This window comes from Uranotaenia lowii, chromosome 3 (genome assembly GCF_029784155.1).
Source record: "Uranotaenia lowii strain MFRU-FL chromosome 3, ASM2978415v1, whole genome shotgun sequence".
Classification (NCBI taxonomy): domain Eukaryota; kingdom Metazoa; phylum Arthropoda; class Insecta; order Diptera; family Culicidae; genus Uranotaenia; species Uranotaenia lowii.
Genome location: NC_073693.1, coordinates 183,621,036 through 183,642,853, shown reverse-complemented (window position 1 = coordinate 183,642,853; position 21,818 = coordinate 183,621,036). Strand labels below are relative to the sequence as shown.

General features: G+C 31.9%; 1 protein-coding gene and 1 long non-coding RNA gene across 3 annotated transcripts in view; one reads left to right on the top strand and one right to left on the bottom strand.

Annotated features, from left to right (window-relative positions):
• The window catches only part of LOC129754622 (nose resistant to fluoxetine protein 6), a 55,219-nt gene that overhangs the window by 17,749 nt on the left and 15,652 nt on the right, over positions 1-21,818 (bottom strand). Inside the window, exons 2-5 of one of the 2 annotated variants that reach the window (XM_055750785.1) lie at positions 2,497-2,756; positions 2,265-2,437; positions 1,531-1,811; positions 1,329-1,463 (exon numbers count right to left, since the gene is read on the bottom strand). In XM_055750785.1, the coding sequence (XP_055606760.1) occupies positions 1,329-1,463; positions 1,531-1,811; positions 2,265-2,437; positions 2,497-2,756 (849 nt within the window). Of the gene's footprint in view, positions 1-1,328; positions 1,464-1,530; positions 1,812-2,264; positions 2,438-2,492; positions 2,757-21,818 lie in introns of those variants that run through there. The other variant, XM_055750787.1, reaches the window with a different exon arrangement.
• LOC129754623 (uncharacterized) lies at positions 10,297-10,969 on the top strand. Its single transcript, XR_008739048.1, has 3 exons — positions 10,297-10,592; positions 10,654-10,742; positions 10,808-10,969. It is a non-coding gene; the product is annotated as an uncharacterized LOC129754623 (long non-coding RNA).

The window sequence follows — 21,818 nt, the reverse complement described above, 5'->3', positions numbered from 1 at the left end:
AATTAATGCTCTATTATGTGTTGTGAGCCTTCTTGATTGAATATTTCTACTACATCAAAGCAATCATCGAAAGATTCCCTTTAATTCCATTTTTCGATTGCTTTGATTCAGATAAGTTAATATTGCTAGTAGCCAAAGTCATTAAGTTCCGAAACCGGGCGGGCTAAATGCGCATACTTATGTATGTTTCAGGCAATGTTTCAGTTCCACTTACAATATTTTCGTAAAACTTAAATGATAATGGTAGAAACAAATGATGAGCTTACGTCTAAACTGAAGTTTTAGCAAAATTTCAGTTATCACAAGTTCTTTTGCATCAAACATAGTTAGGGATGCCATTTCATGGTTTTTCAGTGGTTATCATTTGAATTTTTATCAGATCAATATAAAACGCTTCTATTGTCACTGTAAGATTATAAATAGATCGTACATTAAATTCCAATGATAAAAACCATAAATTTCTAATGATTAACCTGTTTTTTTTTATTTCTTATTAGAGGCATTTAACCTTACTGACATGGGCATTAAAAACCCGTTTCATATTTCGTTCATGAATATCATTCATAACTTTGCTTAAAGCTTCAATTTGTTGGAATTCTGATTTTCAACAGAATTAGCGAGACGATTTTTAAAGTAAAATATATTTAAAAACAAATGGTTTAAAAACTTATTTATCAATAATATATACGCCGCCGCCCGTGGCGTAGAGGATAGCCTTCCAGTCTTCTAAACTAGAGGGTATGAGATCGAATCCCGGTCACGGCATACATAGTACATTTTCGGTGGGTTGGTGGTTTTAGCATTTGTAAGATGCTAGCCTAACCGTCATATCCTCAAAGGATGTACGCTTAGAGTTAAGAAAAAAGGAATCTCTTCGATGAAACGTCATGTTTCATAGAGATTCTGTATGTGTTTGTGTTCGTTTAAAAAAAAAATAAAATTTATTCATGCCTTGTGTCAAAAGCGTATTGTCCACAACTGGATTTAAATATTGATTTATCAGCCATTTTGTCAAACGGCTGTATGCGCATATTACCCGATATGCGCATTTAGGAACACTTCCACAGTGTTAATGATCAAATTGTATCAAAATTAAGGATACACAACACAGTAGGTTCAGGTCTTTTTTACTGCGTCTTGAATCGAAAAGAAATAGAGTCAGTATCTAAGTTTATCAGCTATCAATTCATAAGATTTGGTTAGAAAATCAAACAGTCTTGAAAATGTTACCAATATACCTGAAAGTTGGAATAATCGTAAAGCAAATGAATATGAGAATCGTATTTGCTTGGTCGGGTTGAGACATTATAATCATAGTTATGATGTACCTAGAATTACCCATAGCATAGATAACGATCGCAATCCGTGTATCGATGGAATCGTATCGTTGCCGACTTTTTTGTCACAGATAGCCCTGAAATTGGTTACAATAGAAAACGAGAGCAATAGCTCGGCCCAAATGCCTGTGAATGAGAAAACGTGCTTGATTTGATAAACGTACAACGATAACGATCGGAAGTATCAAATTACTCAGCTTTTCTTCTTCTACTCCTGACGGTGCAATAGCCAGGTTTTCATCTGAGTTGTTATTGTTCACACCAGTTGGCAGTCCGAATGCGTTGGATTTCCCCGTTTTCTTAGGCATTCCTTGAGTAAGATCATAAGTGGTGCAGCCTAATCCTGACGACGATTCGGAGTTGATTTCCTTGGAGTATTTTTTCATATTTTGTTTCGCCTCATAGCGCTTGCGCAGGATAACATCATAAGTTGTGCCTCCGATTAATAGTAACGTAACCAGACAAGTGACAGAGCTGGAAAATATAAAAATATTAAATCAAATCGACCTCGTATATAAAGCTAAATTGCATTGGTGTTACACGTGGCTGGCCCTGCAGTTTTCATTTCTGTTGCTAATTTAACAGAAAATTTCAAAACGGATCAATCATGAAGGATTTGATTTTGTAATAGAATGAAGAAAAAACAAACATAAAACGTGATAAATTTAGAAGGAATAACAGACTATTTATTCAAGATGGAATAGCCGTTTGTTTCTAGAAATTCATTTCCGAATTGTTCCGTTCCAAGTCTGCAAGGAGTTTGGTCGCAGCCTGAAAACAAATTTTGTTCATCTAAAATGAGAGTAATTTAAAGAAAATGAAAACTGAGGGTCCAAATGTTTTAAAAGTTAATGTGTTATAGATAGTGTTGAAAGAATATTTTATGATATCAATAATTTGTTTGGACTGACTAATAACCACAATTACAATAGAATCTGGAACGTCGAATCTTTCCAAAGGGAATAGTGGTTCAAAGTTGGCGATCTCACGCCCAAAATTTCGAACTTGCTTGATGGTTCCTGCTGATGTCGCGCCATCTCTATGACATCATTCAGTTGGCACGTGCCAGGCAGGCAAAGTCCAATGAATACCGTTCTGGGCTGAAATAAAAGGATGTTGGGCATTTTCGGTGTTACATTTTTTCGCATATTTTACCTACCGCACCCAAGTTTTGTGTATCGTTCAACAGTATTTTTAACATGTAAAATCCAGGCATAAACGGTGGATTCTCATGCATGATCTCTGAAGCACCGAGAAAGTTTCCGTTGATATAGGACAGATCGCTGTTTTTGCTAGTTTTAGTTTGATTCAGTATCGGTTCGTTTTTTCGATGAATGTAAGAACATTGCGTACTCGATCCCGTCCAGTAGTTGTTGCCCCAAAAAAATCCTTGGTTATATTTTCCTGAAGAATCGTCCACTGTAAATAAATGAAAAATTATATAGTATTAGCATTTTTATAACTGTAGGATATTAAAATATCTTCGTATTCGTATCACCTTACGGTCTTTAGATGAAATATTAAGAAAACCAAATTTGTAGAACAATCGATGCTGTACTCAAAAGTTAGATGAAAAAGTGGTTTTGCAGTTCCGTTAGATCAAATGAGCTGGAATTTGGCATGGGGCCTTCTGGCAGCCCAAAGAAGAATTCCAGTCATCAAGGTTTTGATTCTGGAACATAGCAATTTTTTTTGAACACCCTAATCTCTTAATATACATTTTTTTAATTAAGTTATGGCGAGCTAAAAAATGGTTTGAAGTATTTTTTGAACATTTTTAAGGTCAATTTATTATCGTTGAACGTTTTAACTATTCAACTATTTCAATTATTAAAAATAATAGTTGAAAAAAAGTTGGCATGCATTTTTTTATTATAATTTTCACCAACCAAAAGATGCTTTTTTAAAGGCATTTTTAAATTTTTAAATCAGGTTTTTATATAACTAGCTCAAAGCAGTGCTGGTAGCGAGTCACTTTTTAGTGACTTAGTCAATTTTTTTGGGCAAGTCACTAAAAAGTCACTTTTTTCATCATTTGGTCACTAAAGTCACTATTTTCCGAAAAATGGTCACTTTTATCACCAAAATTCACTTTTTTCACCGAAAATAAACCAAAGTAATTTGAATTGCGCGTGTTAATATTGACGGTAGTAACGGTTAATTACTTGATCAGTCAGTTAAAAATTTGTTTCGCCTCCAGCGGAATTTCGGCATGAATCACTCTTGGCTTGAGACATTTCGATCTATGACATTATTCAGGGTGGCCAGCGAACCGGGAAAACCGGGAAAACCGGGAATTTGAAATGAGACTGGGAAAACCGGGAAAAAACCGGGAATTTCAAATCAAAACCGGGAAAATTATTTATAAATCCTATTAAATCCTAAACGGGCGCAACGAGCGAGGTGGTTAGACCAAGTGGAGCGTGATCTGGCGAACGTGGGGTGCCCGAGAAATTGGAGAACGGTGGCTATGAACCGAGTGAATTTTAGGAATTATGTTCGTCAAGTTATGTCGTAAGACGGAATACTATGTAAATAAAAAAATAAATTAAATCCTAAAATACATTCATTTCCTCATGACGGAACTTTCTCTCAGAAACTTTACAACCTATAGTGGTTTATTCCAGAATTGTTATCTATTTGGGAAGAGCAGGAAAATGTCAGGATTTTATATTTATGAGTAAAATGATTTTATATTAATGAGTAAAAAGTCGGGAATGTGTAAAAAAATGAGATTTATCGACCACAATTTTACCTTATTTCTCAGCTCACGCACTGCAGTGAATATAAAAAAGTCTCACAACTGAAGTTCATAGTTCATACTTCAAGTCTTGGAAGTTAACTTTTAAAGCGTTAATTAATTAAAGATTTTTTACCATTGTGCACTTTCTTGCGAATATATGGACAAAATAGAACTGAAATCTGAATAAAGAAATAAGTGAATGGAATTTAAAAAAAAATTCTAAATGCCGCGACTTTATAGTTCTGATGTGAATTCATATGTTGACATCCGACAGTTTTCTTTTGAATTCACATCTCGAAAACTAAGATTGTAGTTTATCATCTATTTTATAACTGGAATTATTACACACCAGTCCAGAATTGATGAACCTCGAATCAGCATCAGGAGCTCATTTTTTTTTTTAGAAAAACACGTTATGCTAAAACGGAATTTGGAAAAATTATCATAAATCTAACCAACACATTTAAACTGGGAGAATTTTTTTGAAGAGTCCGACTTAAATATCGGATTAATTTGATGAAAAAAATTGAATTTTAATAGAAGAGAGATATGAATTCGGTTATTCATGTCTTAACGCGGTCGACATATTTTCTGAAAAGCTATTTTTGTACAAATCTAATGATCAATGGTAGTTTTAAAATGGATTGAACAATGCGATTTTTTAAAGTGACTTTACTTATTTTCAGCCGACTTTACAGTACCTCAAAAATAATATTGAAAAAAATTCTAAAAAAATAAATAAATATTATGTTTGTGTTTTATGAACTAAAACACTAAACATTATCAAAAACTATCAAAACGTAATTTCAAAAATCAAAATTCAGATTGCTGATAGACGACATAACGTCGAAGTTATGTGGTTTCGAAAATATTTTCTTTAATATTTAGCTCAATTTTAACTTTTTTTTCCCATGCAAGAAAAATGCCGGAAGAAAAAAAGCCGCCATTTTATTCGGTTATTTTATAAACGCACAGGTGGCAGAAGATGTAACAAGAGACCAAATTTTTGTGTAATTCTTCTTTACACTATATACAAAATTGAATAAAAACATGCATTTTTGAGATAGGACAAAAAATCATGAATTCAGCGCATTCTAATAAAAATGTTTAAGGTATCCAAACAAAAACATGATCCAGTATTCAATATGAGAACCGAAATAAAATATCAGATTACTTATCATGAACGAGGTTCATCTGAATCTGTTTTAAGAACTTTAGAAGAAAACTATCAGAATATTAATCAGTAGATTTCAATAGAAAAATTTAGTATTTAAACTTGGAATTTTAAAAGTATTTTATTTCATCATATCCATACTATGATTTATCCATGCAAATAATAAATTATAGCAGTTTCTCTTATAAAAAGCGAGGATATTGTGAAAGACTGAGAAAACAACCGTTTTCGGTTTAGGTTCAGGCAACTAGACTAATTTTCTTATCGTATTACGATCACCGTAATTTGAATAACCTGTGAGTTTCAAGATTAAGCTAAAAACAATTAAGTCCTCTTACACTTTTACTTTCAACTTGTATAATTATATCTTCAGTTTTGGTCAAAAAATTTGATGGCAATTTTTTTTGGCGTATTTTGAAACGAGGGAAATCAAAAAATTTCGATCGGGAAAACCGGGAAAAAACCGGGAATTTAAAAATGGAAACTCACTGGCCACCCTGCATTATTTGACGTTCATGAATTGAAACTAACTTTGATTGTAGATTTTAATTTTTAGTTCAATCAACCTTTTGTATTGGAACTCAAAACTTGATATACAAAAACCCTATCTCGTCTATAGAATGGGTTTTTATTAAGAAGTGTAACTAAGTTTGAGATTGAAACGAACCATTTTTTTTTAAATCTTTTATGTCATAACAAATGTTATGTTGATATGAAATATTCTTTGAAAAAACAATTTCATACTCAATTTTATGTCGTGTTTTTTGTTCTTCTAAATACTTAAAAAAGGGTTTTAAAAATTTACACAAGGCCACAAAATTTACATTTTTCTTAGGTACAATGAATTTAAACGATAATTTCAACTAATTTGGGTTCCCCGAATCTAAATATGTATGCAATATTTCTATCAGCTTTTGTTATTGAAATGACTTGAAAATAATTAAAAATCTTTAGAGAAGTTGCTACACTTTTTTTTTACAAAAACTCAAATTAAAATCATTGAATCAATTGATGAGCTTTAAATAGTAATAAACTCTTTATCACCAAAACTAGTTTTCGGCCGAATTTGACCAAATTTCTAGTTTAGGACACTATTTACCAAATGAATAATTTAAAAAAAAATAAGCACCAAAATGGTTATAGTGAAACATGTTTATTGAAAAAACTCTACATGAAATGTTTTTAAAAACTAATCTTTTTTATTTCCATATTGTTTTTTCAATCTTCAAATAAATTTATCGAATTTTAGTGTACAGTTTTTTTTTTCAATTTTCTAATCAACTTGCCGATTTTTTTTTAATCAAACTTTTTAAATTTTAAGACATATTTTTAAATATTGTTTCCTTGTTTTTATATTCTGAATTTTCGTGTTCTTCAACCATAAGCCTTTAACTCCAAATTTTTAATAATAAAACATAGTTTCAACCTTCTTTTCTTTCAGGACCCAATATTTTAATCAAAAGAGACAAAATACTCAGAGCTTGTAATTTTAAGCTTAAAAACCTGCGATTGAAAATTCAAAAACTTTTTATTAGTATTTTTTATATGAAATTATGTTCTTTGGATCGATCATGATTTTTAAATTAATCTAGAAAGTTTGAAAAATTGTTCTGAGTAGCAACTTTAAAATAAATTTTAATACGCCGTGTTAACTAACTTTGTATTTGATTTGTGCTTTCAATATTAATAACAAAAGTTTTGAACTCATTATTTTTAATTTTTCATCAGTTTTTATCATTCACACACTCATTTTCTAACATTTCTGTGTCAGTGTAGTTGAACATGAAGTTATTATTTATGCTTCAAAAACGAAACTTTGATAACTAGAGGATTTTACTTCATTGAAGGTTTTATGTCTGGCTCATATAACTGGCACTTTAAAATAATCATAAATATATTCTTCTTTTTATCAAATTAAATTAAACCATCGAACATTGAATAAATTCTGTTCAAAATTGATTTCTTATTCAGTAATCGGTAGTTCACATTTTAAATCGTGATTAAATATTTTTTGTTAAAATTAAAAAAATACAGCGGAATTTCTCACTAAACTTCCAGTTGAAAATGAGGAAAAGAATTCCAAATTTAGATTAATAAAAATTAACAATTATTATCATTTTCCTACATCTATTCATGGTAAGTTTTGTACAAGATTGGACATTTATTTTAGAATTCAGATTTTTTAAATTTTAAATTTGCTAAGAAATTCTTTTGAAACTAATTTATTTCATACTTTCTTGACTTATCGAAAATTTGATACATTCATTGTACATAATATGTTTCCAAAATTTTGATAATCAGTCTTTTTTTTTGTTTGTGTGTTGAACATGAGTGACTTTTTTCGTTCTACATAGTCACAATTTGGTCACTTTTTTCGGTCCTCAAAGCCACTATTTGGTCACTTTTTTTCAAATTTTGGTCACTAAAGTCCCTACTTTTTCATTGTCAAACCGCTACCAGCCCTGCTCAAAGATACAAAATGAAGTTAAGTGTAAATTTTCTGAAGAAAGAAGATTGGTATAAAAGTAATTTTACTTAGGTTTGCTTTGAATAGGAGGATTATGAAGGCGATTGTGTCTAATCATAGAGTTGATGAAATAAACAATTCTTTCACAACTAACTTTACTAGTACTGACGTTTAACAATTTCATCGTCCTTATAACCCGCAAGGATTTGATTTTAAAGTTTTTGGAAACTATGAAATCATAAATGCAGTTATTTCAATACCATCCAATGCATTGGGAATGGATGAAATCTCAATCAAACTTATGCTTTATCGCATATTCTACCTGCTTTTAACATAAATATTTTCAATACCATATTATAAGAACCTCTAAGTTTTCTTTTCACTTTTCATTGAAAGTTATTCAAAATCCAAAAAAAGCCAAGTGACTTATCAAACTTGAATCGTGCATTAAACTCAAGTGTTATTTCAGTTTTTCGTATATAGGTAGGTATATGAATGTTCAATGACAATGAGTTAAAAGAAAATCGTCCAGCAACATATGCATGATAATAAGGTTGGGAAGTAGGCGTTGCCTTACATGGACGTCAAAATTTTCGCTCTGTAAAATGAGTGTTTTTCCAAGTGTAAGAAATAGTATAAATACAATTAATCAAACGTGAGATCCGGCTGATTATAACTGCGTATGTGAATATTGTGAACTGATTGTGAAGTGCGCTTTATCAAATGGAAGAATCCCGTGGTTATTTCATACACCGGAAAGACGTGCACGCAGAAAAAAGATTTTTTATTTCAAAGGAAAGTGCCGCAAGAACAAAGGATTTTTTCCTTTGATTTTGGGATAAATAAAAATTCCTTTGGTTCAAGGACATTTTCCTTTGTTTCAAAGAATTTTTCTTTTGAAAAATCTTTGAATCAAAATCTTAGTGCAAATGCGGCAAAATGGCTTTAGAAGTTTCGGTTGCCATAGGTCCCAGTATCAAACTGATTCTGCCAACCAAAGACGAACTGATCCGAATCAGTGAAGAATGTGTCCCTTTTTGGTAAGATCTAACCTTTTCGCAGTTTGATATTTAACATTGTATTATTTTTACAAACAAACCTTTATGAAACGTTTGGAACTCCAAGTTTTATTCCTTTCCTTGTTCCAGTATCTTTTTCGCAGGATGCTTACATGTTTTGGCTATGTTAGTAAAAGAAGAACAATAATCGGCCAGAAACACATGCATGATAAAGGTTTTTGCATGATGCATGATAAAGGTTTTTGCACAGAAATTGGAAACTATGAAAAATTACCGCTACCCCTTAATAGTTATTTATGAAACACGTTGCAAAAAGTTGAAATTTTCAGCATAAGCAGTACATTTCAAGTAGTAATAATCACGTTGATTGGTAAAAAAAAAAACGATTTTTGTAACGAGTTGCATACACATTTTTTTGCAATATCGCTAAATACCCGTCCGAATCAAGTTTTACAACCTTAAGAAACAGATTTTTTTTCTTCCGAAATCAAAACAGTGTAGAAAAGTAGCACTTTTCTATTGTTCTGTTTTGAGATTTGAAGGTTAACATTTGAAAATAGACAAACATTCACTTTAAAAAAATTTGTCCAAATTTTTTGCAAAACTGTAGGGGAGGATGGGGATACTTGATACCATTTTCTTATTCTGATCATATCTTTGTTGAAAAAAAATAGAAGCGTTTAAAAAAAGAATCCATGTTAACTTCAGATCTCTATGCCCCAAAAATTAGCACAATTCCTTGTCCCGTACAAGGAGCAGAACAAGTTCTACCTCGCTTATAATTGCTACTCCGTGATTGATCGAGGACATCATTTTATGCAAAGTCCAAAAAAATGGTGTTTAGGATTAACAGTACATTCTCAGTGCACAAAACTCATGCTCTCCCTTTGAAAAAGATCAATAACGACGCCGACCACGTCCTAGTAGTCAATTAAGATGAAGGCAAGGAATGTTAGTAGGATACTCTTTAGGTTCAAAAGCTTAATTGGAAAAGCTCAGAAACAGAAGTAAGCGAGTATCACCAGCTATGGAAAACCGTCTATATGACTGCGAATCCATATTAAAATATCTCAGGAAAGGGTTGTGTTAGTTTGAGAAAGGTATAGATCAGGATCCATTTTGGTAACTGGTATGACCTTTGGGTTGTCCTACACCTTCTATGCTCCTAGACGTTTTCTACCGAAACTTCCTATTTCCTAATGATTTTTAAAAAAGTCATGAATGATAATTAATTTTCAATAGCATTTCAAGAGACCACAACTGAGACGTAATTGAACCTTGATAAAACTAGCTCACTTGCCTAATTTGAATCCTACAACATCTACGAATTTGCAAAACAACTGAAGTAGGTAATCTAATTTAAAAAATAATAATTTAAATAATTTGGAATAAACTAAATTGATGTCAATGAATCCAATATAAGAATAGTGCCATATATAACCATTCCTAATTCGTAACCTTACGCACGTCAAGTCAATACAGTTGTTTGTAAATTCTTCAATGTGTTACAATTTAAATTTCATTAGATGTTTCTAGTCCTAAATAATATGATACGATAATTTGGCAACTAAAAAACCCATCCCCATGTTGATAATTCATAGCGTGTCGTTAAAATTTACCCAAAAATACGACAAAATACACGGCGTGTAAAAATACACGAGTATTTCACGTTTAGCGTGAGGTGGAAAACCCGCGAAACGTCATTTCGCATTTCCGGGTGAAAAAAGTTAAAGTTTGCCAGGAGAGCAAGTGCTAGTGCATCAGTGCATCGGTCGGAAAACGACACCGGAGAAAATCGGTAGAAAACCGTAGAAAACGGGGCAGGACCTCAGCACGCAACAAGCAGCAAAAGGTATGTGGAAATTGAGCTGGTAAAGAACCGCAGCACCTACAAAACGAACATCTCGTTTCAGCTCCGGTAAGGTTCATACCTTCACACGCGTTACGTGTTTTGCGGAAGCAGGAAGAACAGGTGAACTGAAACCTGAACCTGAACTGAAAGGTAAAAGTTACCTTGTTGAACAAATCGTTCATTAAAATTAATGCGGTTCTATCCACTGACTCTAGGTGAATACACGCCAACCTAGAAGAGCGAACTTGAGCGAGGAAAGAAGCTCAAAGCTTCGGAAAAACAGAAAAACAAGAGGGTCGCATAGGTAAGACGACATTTTGCTAAAAAACCGGCAACCTTCTTGCTAACAAGCGCCTTTTTCCTCCATATAGGCGGCCTTCTTTTTACTATCGCCTCAATTCCGCTACATTCGCCGGAGAAAAGGGTGGCAATTGGCCACTCAACATCACCAGTGATTTCGGCCACAACTGCCTGTCTCGTCTCGGCTACAACGCGCTCGCGGTAACAATATTAAAGGTGGCAGTTAGCCACAAAGCATCATCGTAGCGTCTAGGCTCTTCTCTACGGCGTTCGCAGACGTAGCACCAATTGTGGTGGCCAGCCACTTAATATCACCTGCAGCTCCAGCTGCAAATTTCTCGCTGCATTCGTCGGAGGAAAGGTGGCACGTGATAACATCCCGACATCGACGGCATCAACCAACTTGCTGCGCTCGCAGTGGGAACATCAACGGTGGTGTTCAGCCACACAGCACCATCTTCTGGATTCCGCAATCGTAGTGCACACTGTGGTGATTAGCCACTCAACATCATCGACTGCTCCGGCCGCAATTTCTCACTGCACCTGCAGTGCTGCAATCAGCAGTGGCATCGGGCCACATATCATCGTCAGCAGTCTCGTCTGCACTTTTCGGCTGCACCTGCAGTCGTGTAATCAACTGTGGCATTTGGCCACGTATCATCATCGGCAGTTGCGACTGTACTTTCCGATTGCATCGGTGGTCGCCGAATCAACTGTGGCATTTGGCCACGTATCATCATCGGCAGTTTCGACTGCAATCTTCGACTGCACCTGCTATCATCGAATCAACTGTGGCATTGGGCCATTCATCATCAACGGCACTACTCGGCTGCATCGCGGTCGTCGCAACAACGGAACACATCAGTGAAATCATTTGAGGCATGATGCCGGAGGCGGCGAGAGGAGGTTTGCCCACACCAAGGCGGAGGAGGAAAAGCTTCGTGGCCACTCAGTGCGCTGCTGCGCCTTCATGGACGATGCCGTAAGTGCAATAGAATCTGAATGAAAATGCTATGGGGGAAATGTGGGTGAAAATGTTGCAAAAATTATAAACTAAACTCAAATTTAAAGTTTTCGAGCGTTATTCATTTCGTAGCTTCGTCTACGGTAAGCCTCCGTAACAAATGCTTAACTTTTTCCATGAATATCTATTGCACCTTTTTGAATTAATAAAAACACAAATCATTTGATTGACATTTCAAACTTCTCGAGGAGGAGAAAAAATAACTTTATTTGTTCTATTTTAACGGGACACACATCAGATCAACACTGATTTATTATAATATTTATTTATTGTAAACATACATCCAACTGTTGATTCATTTGAAATAAATAAATTTCAGTCTTTCAATAGTATCTTCAAAACAAAAATTGAGATTTTATGAATTTCATGGCTGATCTGTTTAAACCCCGTCCGTCCCAGAAATTTTTACCCGTTACAGTCCCTGGAGTGTCAATTTGACACTCCTGACTAAAACCAATATAAATATTTCTTTCGTTTCCCAATCGCTTTAAACAAAAACCCCGTAATTAAAATCAAAGATGTTTTTCAGACATTATTCACCTAAGGCTACAACTCTTCAATGTTCCGTTATTCAAAGTCTAAGTCTAACATTTTTTCTGAAAAAAAATTTAAGAATTAACCTTTGCTCTGAAATTAAGGCATTCAGTTCATGTCTCAACGATGACATAGTGGAATAAATATTTTTGATAAATTTTGTTCTTGTTGGTAATATTTGAAAATGATGAAAAAAGATCGTTATCACATTTCGTTAAGTTTTTCATAAAAATTTCGATAACCCAGAAAATACATTACGTACAATTCAAATTTTCTAAGATAACAGCATTATTTTTTTTTGCTCCATCTGGCACATTTTTTTTTGTTCAACATTCCTGTTAAGCAGGGTGGCCAGCGAACCGGGAAAACCGGGAAAACCGGGAAAAAACCGGGAATTGAAAATGAGACCGGGAAAACCGGGAAAAAACCTGGAATTTCACATCAAAACCGGGAAAATTATTTATCGAGTTTTTTTCCCATAGAAAAATCGATCAAATCCTACAATTAATTCAATTCATCGTGACAAAACTTTTTCTCAGAAACTTTGTAATGATTTAGGCGGGAAGAGCAGGAAAATGTCGGGATATTCATGAGTAAATTTCTAAGTAGTTAATTTCTAAAGCGTAAATATTTAAAGATTGTTTGCCGTTGTGCATTTTCTTTACGAATATATGGGTAAAAAAGACCCTAAAAACCTGAATGAAGAAATGAGTGAAATTTTTAAAAAAGTCTCAATGCTGCGACTTTATAGTTCTGATGTGAATTCAAACGTTGAAATCAGACAGTTTTCGATTGAATTCACATCTCGAAAATTAAGATTTAAGCTCAACATCTATCTTATAATTGAGGCACTTAGGATCAGAGGGGTGCAAGTGATTTTTTATCAAAACTGAGATAAACTGTTTTTTGGATAGTTAAAGTATAGATTAACATTCTGTAGAAGACATAGGTCAAAAGAAAAATTATTTCGATATTTTTAAGCTATTTATAAAAAAACGTGTCAATGAAAATCCTGTTTCGTTTGGTGTCAGAAGGGTGCAAGTGCACTTGCACCCTTCTGACACCAAAGGATTATACTTTTAGGCTAATTTCATTAGAACGTATACATTTTTGTCAGTTGAAAACAACATCATCTAGCTCCTACTAGGATTTTCTACTGGTTCTGACCAGGATAATCCGAAGTCCTCAGATAGAGAAGTGATGAAAATAGATTCAGGTGTAACTTCGTCGGCATGAAAATCTCATTGTTATGTATACCAAAAATTCTAAAATATTTTTTTAATGGCAAATTTAGCCAATGCTAATAGGGATAAAAGGCAAACACAAAACGCACTTAACAATAATTTTTTGGCAAATATATCTAAGAAAAATCTCTCGGATGAAAGCTCAGAGGATTCAGAGTTTTCGACAGGCTCTGATCATGATGTCACATACTATCCCACGGAACAAAATGAAACTTCGAAAAGTTCAGATGGGTCGTTGCGACAGGTAGTTTATAAAAAATTACATTAAGTCTTTTAAGGAATATTTACATAACTGTTTAGGAAAGAGGCCTGGTATAATTAGACCAAAAAAAGAAAAATTAAACATCACCGGTTCTTCTGGAGAATCAGAAGTTGCTAGCGAGAATGAGTCCATTCCTGGAGAGTCAACTGGCCATTCATCAAGACCCCAAAAACGCCAACGAAATCAGGCAGTCTGGAAACTCATCTTGCGAAAAAAGCTACGAAACCTAGGGGAAGCGTACGTTGGTTCTACCGGAAAAAGCGACCAGCTAAACAGTTAATTTCAATGAATGAACACATATGCAGGTATTCTTGTGTATCCATTAAGGAAAAAGAGAGATTGAAAGTTTTCAACAAATTCTGGGAATTAGGATAGTGGAACTTGCAAACCTCGTTCATTATAAGTTGCATAGAAATTTGAAGCCCGAAAACGCAGAAAATTAAATGTGTGAACAAAAACAAAACATCTAGTTTCGTACTGAAAATACTCGTTACATACAGGTTCCAAAAGGATGCTATCATATTGTTTGGAGTCAGAGGGGTGCAAGTGTCATTCTTGGGATCAGAAGGGTGCAAGTGAAAAATATCAATAAAAGTAGTTCGCCGTTTTAACATAAATATCGCAAAAAATTTGGTTTTTCTTTCAGAATCGTTCATTTTAGACCTCATGAGACACACTCCATCGAAAATTTAGTAGAAAAATTGATTCGATAATTTTGATTTAGAAAAAAAACTTTGAGGCCCGTTTTCTCGAAATCATCATTTCGGCACTTGCACCCCTCTGATCCTAAGCGCCTCAATTGGAATTATTATACACTAGTCCAGAATTGAATCTGTATCATGAACTGTTTTTTCAGAAAAACATGATATGCTGAAACGGAATTCGAATAAAATATTAGAAATCTAACAAACACTTTTAAACTGGAATAGAGTTGAAGAGTTCGACAAAAATATCGAACTAGTTTGGTGAAAAAAAATCGATTGTTAATAGAACTTTAAAAGAGAGATACGAATTTAGTTATTCAACCTTACTCGGTCAACTAATTTTCTGCTATTTTTTAAAAAGATGTTATGATTATTGATTTTTTTAAAAATAAATGAGAATTTTATGAAGAGATTAACCACCGTAATTTTTGTTTGTTACTTTGATTTATCGGCCTAGCGGTGAAAAGTGATGTCCTTTTTAGTAGGGACATCTAAAGATTATGAAATTTTTTTTTTTTTTTTATATAGATGGATAGAAGGTTAGAAGAAATGAAAGATGGTGAAAATGAGCGGGTAGAATTTGTCTAGAAGCATTACCATCACATACCAAATTTTTGTTCCTCACGAGCCTACTACTATGTAGGTATTCATAGTAGTAGGCTCGTGAGGAACAAAAATTTGGTATGTGATGGTAATGCTTCTAGACAAATTCTACCCGCTCATTTTCACCATCTTTCATTTCTTCTAACCTTCTATCCATCTATATAAAAAAAAAAAATTTCATAATCTTTAGATGTCCCTACTAAAAAGGACATCACTTTTCACCGCTAGGCCGATAAATCAAAGTAACAAATAAATGAGAATTTTTTTTTGACGCGACTTTACTTATTTTCAGCTGTTTTCAAAGAAATTTACGGTACCTTTATAAAAATTTTAATATACTCATAACCATACTTCAATTTTTCATTTGATTAATAAAATGTTTAAATAAAAAATGCTAAAAAATAATTTTTGTTTGTTTGTGTTATATGTACTAACACACTACAAATTGTTAAAAACTATCAAAACATAAGTTAAAAATCAAACATTAAATATCTGACAACGATTTAATCTCGAGGTACTTATCTATTTGTTTTCGAAAATACTTTCTTCTAATTTAGCTCAATTTTAATTTTTGAAAATCAGGAACTATCCCTTGCGCGAAAAAATGCCGGAAACAAAAAAAAACAAAAAGATGCCACCATTTTATTTGGTTAATTGATAAACGCACAGAAAGCAGAAGGTGTAAAACGATACCAAGTTTTGTATGTTTCTTGTATGCATTTTTTACCTTAACCAGTAGGATTTCAAATTGAAAATTCGAATAAAAACATGCATTTTTGAGAAAGGACTGAAAATTCAGACTAAGATAAATTTAACAGAATTTATATAAATAGATTCACTCACTGATTAAGTATTCAAATGAGAATGATGTTACGGAACCTGTTTTAAGAACTTAACAAGAAAAATATTAGAATATCAATCAGCAGCCAAGCTATAAAATACAACATGATTTCCTATTTAAAAAATAAAATAAGTGTCAGAAATTTAAATTTTAATTCGAATAATTTAATTATTTAATTCATTATTAATTTGAAATTAAATTGTTTTATAAATCGGTTATTCCATACGCAATTCATCGCCCATGATTATGTTTCCAATTTCAGAATTCAGAAGCAAGATTTCAATATTAAAATTCAGTATTTCAACTTGAAATATTAGAAGTATTATGTAAATGTCATGCATCATATCAAAACTATAATTTAACTTATGCAAATAATGAAAATAAAGCATTTTTCCGTATAACAAGCAAAGATGGTGTGCAAGACTGAAAAGAATGTAACAATTTTCGGTTAAGGTTAGGACAACTAATTTTATTTTTCTAACGTATTACCATCACCGTATTCTGGATAACCTTTGAGTTTGAAGATTAAACTAAAATTAAAAATTAATTTAAGTCAACTCACACTTTTACGTTACACTTGCATATAAATTTTATTTGCGGTTTTTGGAACAGGGAAAACCATAAAATCTCAATTGGGAAAACCGGGAATTTGAAAATGGAAACTTGCTGGCCACCCTGCTGTTAAGCGATAAAGCTGAGTAACCCCAGGGATAAAGTGTCCTCATTCTACCCTATAATATTTTAAAAATGTTGAGAATATAGGTTTCAAATCAACAATCAACTTTCTCGAAGACTGCGATCAATTTCGACTCAGGAAAAAGTTTCGGAAGTTTTCTGTCTGTTTTATTTAAATTTCATCAACTTTAAACTCATTCCTCATCAACGATTCAAAATGATAACGTATGTTCTAAAATTTAAAATATGAAATCTGAACACCAATTTTGATTTGGAAATTTATTTTGGAATCTGGTAGAATATTTGATGTTTTTTTTCATCTCTCAAAAGTGAGAAGTTTTTTAACAATTGTATTTCAAATGAAATTTCGAGCATTTAATATAAGTTTTGGGCTTGTGATATAGCTCAGTTGGCAAGTCTGTTGTCTCTTGAGCCAATGTCCGCGAGTTCGAGCCCAAGAGTAAACATCGAACACAGTTGTACCGGATAAGTTTTTCAATAACGATCCGCCAACTGCAACGTTGATAAAGTCGCGAATGCCATAAAGATGGTAAAGCGACTATAATCGAAACAAAATAAAAATATAAGTTTTGAGTCAAAATCAGATAGAATCTATAAATATGCTTTAAAACAAGTGTATAAATAATTTGAAAAAAAAATCATTAATCATGTTCAGCAAAGTTTAAGCGCGTTTCGATAATATCGAAAAAAAATGCCACAATTTCAAAAATTTATAATGTTTAGTCTGGAATCTGTAACAAATTTAAAAAACATAATATTAAAATAATTTGTGCAAATTTGTTTAGAAAGAATTTTTTTTAAATATATATGTTTGAAATCGCCACGGTACTTTCAAACTTTTTTTGTTTTTGTTAGTGTCACATTATCGTCTAATGTACAACATTTACGAACGGTACTGTAGATTAATGTGCCGCTTCAAATTGGCAAATTAGCAGCAATTGACTGCTGCTTAGCTAATTTGTAAAACTATCATCAGTTATTGTTTCCAGTTCAGGTTGGATTGTTGTTGAACCTATTCAATTTGATAATTTTCTTGAAAAATGATCGCTATCATTACATGTGCTAACATTTCCTTTCATAACGACAGTCAATACGACAAAAGGTGACTTAAACTTCTGTTTACAACAGTTATTTTTTAATCTTCACTTTTTCTTTTCACAGTTTCATACAAAATTCAAGGTATTTGAGGGTTTCCATACAGTTATCCGATAAAGCTTAAATGTGGTCATATTTTTTGTTATTGATAAGAGAAAGGTTTGGAGTAATAAGGGTAATTTCAATAAAGTTCAAATTTAGAGCAACCCATTATGCAAACACTTCCTCTATTTGGCTTCGAGTTCTGAGTTTGAATTTAGAAAGTGAAAGAATGTAATGAATCAATGATTTCTGAATTTTGAACTCTGCGTTCCGCATCCTGAATTTTGAGTTCTGGAATTCTGAATTGTGAGTTCTCTATCAAGAATTCTGAATTCCTATTTATGAAGTTTTAGTTCTAAATCCTAGATCTTAATTCGAAAAACGGTTTTTTCAGAGTTTTGAATGCTGTAGTTGATTTCGGAAACCATTATTTTGAATATCGAAAGCTTCTTCGCAATGCAATGCAGAAATAAATTTGTTTGTTGTACTAGTACATTTATCAACAACAGGTCAATTGAATCAATTTATTTTCCAGTAAATTTGCTCGAAAATCGTTGACACGTGTATAGCAATGTTATATCAAATGGTCACGAGCGCAATTTTGCGAAACGACTACCCATTTAATTTCACTTTTCTTTTCATTCTCTCAAGGTCACTCGAGCTGTAGCGCGAAATTGCAGGTATTACACCGCTTGTTTAGTTTCGTCGGCTTCAGCAGAAAATGTGCCACTCATATGTTGTCCCTCACAAAAAAAAATCTTTGCATGCTCCACTGACCGATGGAAAAAGTGCTCGTAGAAAAGGAATTGCATAATTATTATCGCTGGTGCAGACGTCGTATGAATCAAAAAAATCGAAAAATGTTACGTCTGTGTGGTTGAAATGAAGAAACCGGTTACCTTGGTTATTTAACAATAAATACGCACCGGCCTCAATGTGGCCCACTGTTGAGCTGAGCCATTGCTTGCTTCTGATCATGATGATGACGATGATGTCTTCAGAGCGTAAGCAGCGCAATCCAAAACATTCAACAAAAGCAAAATTGTGGAGTAAACTGGAAAATGAAGCAAAACATTTGGCAATGTCGAATAGTTGCTGGACGGAGTGAATTATACACAGTGGAAGCTGCTCATTCAGTGATCGTCACAATGTCATCATTTTCTCATAAGTGAAGACGATTCGTGGAAAGGAAATGGGTTGTTTATACAAAAATTATATTAAGATTGTCCTTTATGAAAATAAAAAGTTGAAAAATTCAATATATTTTTTTAGGCTACATTCTTTTTAGATAACAGATTTTAGATTTTTGATTTATGAATTTAGGTTTCAGGTTTTAGATTTTAGATTTAGGTTTTAGATTTTAGATTTTAGATTTTAGATTTTAGATTTAAGATTTTAGATTTTAGATTTTAGATTTTAGATTTTAGATTTTAGATTTTAGCTTTTAGATTTTAGATTTTAGATTTTAGATTTTAGATTTTAGCTTTTAGATTTTAGATTTTAGATTTTAGATTTTAGATTTTAGATTTTAGATTTTAGATTTTAGATTTTAGATTTTAGATTTTAGATTTTAGATTTTAAATTTTAAATTTTAGATTTTAGATTTTAGATTTCTGATTTTAGATTTTAGATTTTAGATTTTAGATTTTAGATTTTAGATTTTTGATATTAGATTTTAAATTTTCGATTTCAGATTTAAGATTTTAGATTTTAAATTTTAGATTTTAGATTTTAGATTTTAGATTTTAGATTTTAGATTTTAGATTTTAGATTTTAGATTTTAGATTTTAGATTTTAGATTTTAGATTTTAGATTTTAGATTTTAGATTTTAGATTTTAGATTTTAGATTTTAGATTTTAGATTTTAGATTTTAGATTTTAGATTTTAGATTTTAGATTTTAGATTTTAGATTTTAGATTTTAGATTTTAGATTTTAGATTTTAGATTTTAGATTTTAGATTTCAGATTTTAGATTTTAGATTTTAGATTTTAGATTTTAGATTTTAGATTTTAGATTTTAGTTTTAGATTTTAGATTTTAGATTTTAGATTTTTGATTTTTGATTTTTGATTTTTGATTTTTGATTTTAGATTTCAGATCTTAATTTTAGATTTAAGATCTCATTCTTTTTAGATTTTAGATTTTAGATTTTAGATTTTAGATTTTAGATTTTAGATTTTAGATTTTAGATTTTAGATTTTAGATTTTAGATTTTAGATTTTAAATTTTAGATTTTAGATTTTAGATTTTAGATTTTAGATTTTAGATTTTAGATTTTAGATTTTAGATTTTAGATTTTAGATTTTAGATTTTAGATTTTAGATTTTAGATTTTAGATTTTAGATTTTAGATTTTAGATTTTAGATTTTAGATTTTAGATTTTAGATTTTAGATTTTAGATTTTAGATTTTAGATTTTAGATTTTAGATTTTAGATTTTAGATTTTAGATTTTAGATTTTAGATTTTAGATTTTAGATTTTAGATTTTAGATTTTAGATTTTAGATTTTAGATTTTAGATTTTAGATTTTAGATTTTAGATTTTAGATTTTAGATTTTAGATTTTAGATTTTAGATTTTAGATTTTAGATTTTAGATTTTAGATTTTAGATTTTAGATTTTAGATTTTAGATTTTAGATTTTAGATTTTAGATTTTAGATTTTAGATTTTAGATTTTAGATTTTAGATTTTAGATTTTAGATTTTAGATTTTAGATTTTAGATTTTAGATTTTAGATTTTAGATTTTAGATTGTAGATTTTAGATTTTAGATTTAAGAATGTTAATTTTAGATTTTAGATTTTAGATTTTATATTATTGAGTTTTGATTTTAGATTTTAGATTTTGGATTTTGAATATCAGATTTCAGATTACATATTTCAGATTTCAGATTTTGTTAGTTCTTGAATTTTTAATTTAACTGATTAGACTCAACCGATTGAACTCACCGCCCCCCTAAAAGTAATTTTGAACAAATTTGTGCCGGAATGCATAGAAAATTGGTAGCTCTGAACCCTTCCACTGCCCCCTTTTAGGTTCTCAACGCCTCCCAGGGGCAGTTAAGACCACTTTGAAATCTCTGGTCTAAAAAATGCCACAGCTGCGATGAATAACGTTAAATGAAAATTTCCATTCTTAGCAAAATCATAAAAATATCGAAAAAATGCTTGCCCTTACACCTGATTGTAAGCCGCACAGTTAACATTTTCTCGATGCGATTTTTAAAAGAATCTTTCAAACCGTAGAGCAAACGCAAAATTATCTTAGAATTATCTTATCTCAGATCTGCAGATGCAGTTGATTCAAATTTCGAAAAAAAAATCGTATGATTTGAAGATTATCTCATTTTTATCCTATAATCGAAAAGTTCGATTGAAGGCCTAGGTGTTGATTTGCGCGGTAAATGATTTTAATTATCACGCCGGTAGGTTCTTACTTAAGTGATATGCCTTTTGTGTCTGTAAAACTATTTAACGATTTTTCTGTTTGATTAGAGGAACTATTAGCTATATAGTTTATTCACACAGTCTTGGAAGAGGATTTTGAAGATGTACGCGGTAATTAATCATTTGTCTAGCGACTCCCTTGTGGCGTTGCTTGTCGTTTGACCTTTCCAGTAGACAACCATTACCAAGGTGAAATTTTATTACCGTCTCGTCGTGTGGAATCTCCGACGATCACTAGTCTTTTAGATTTGAATAAAGTAAGAGAACTATATTTGTTGGTTGTGGTGGGCCTTATTCCTAGAATGTTTGTTTATATGAATATATTAAGGGTGGTCGCGTCCAATGGTGACGAAAAATGTAAAACCGATCATGTATGTAGATTGCCGGAGATATAGGTATAGATACGAATTTTCTTAAAAAATTGGAAAACCGGAA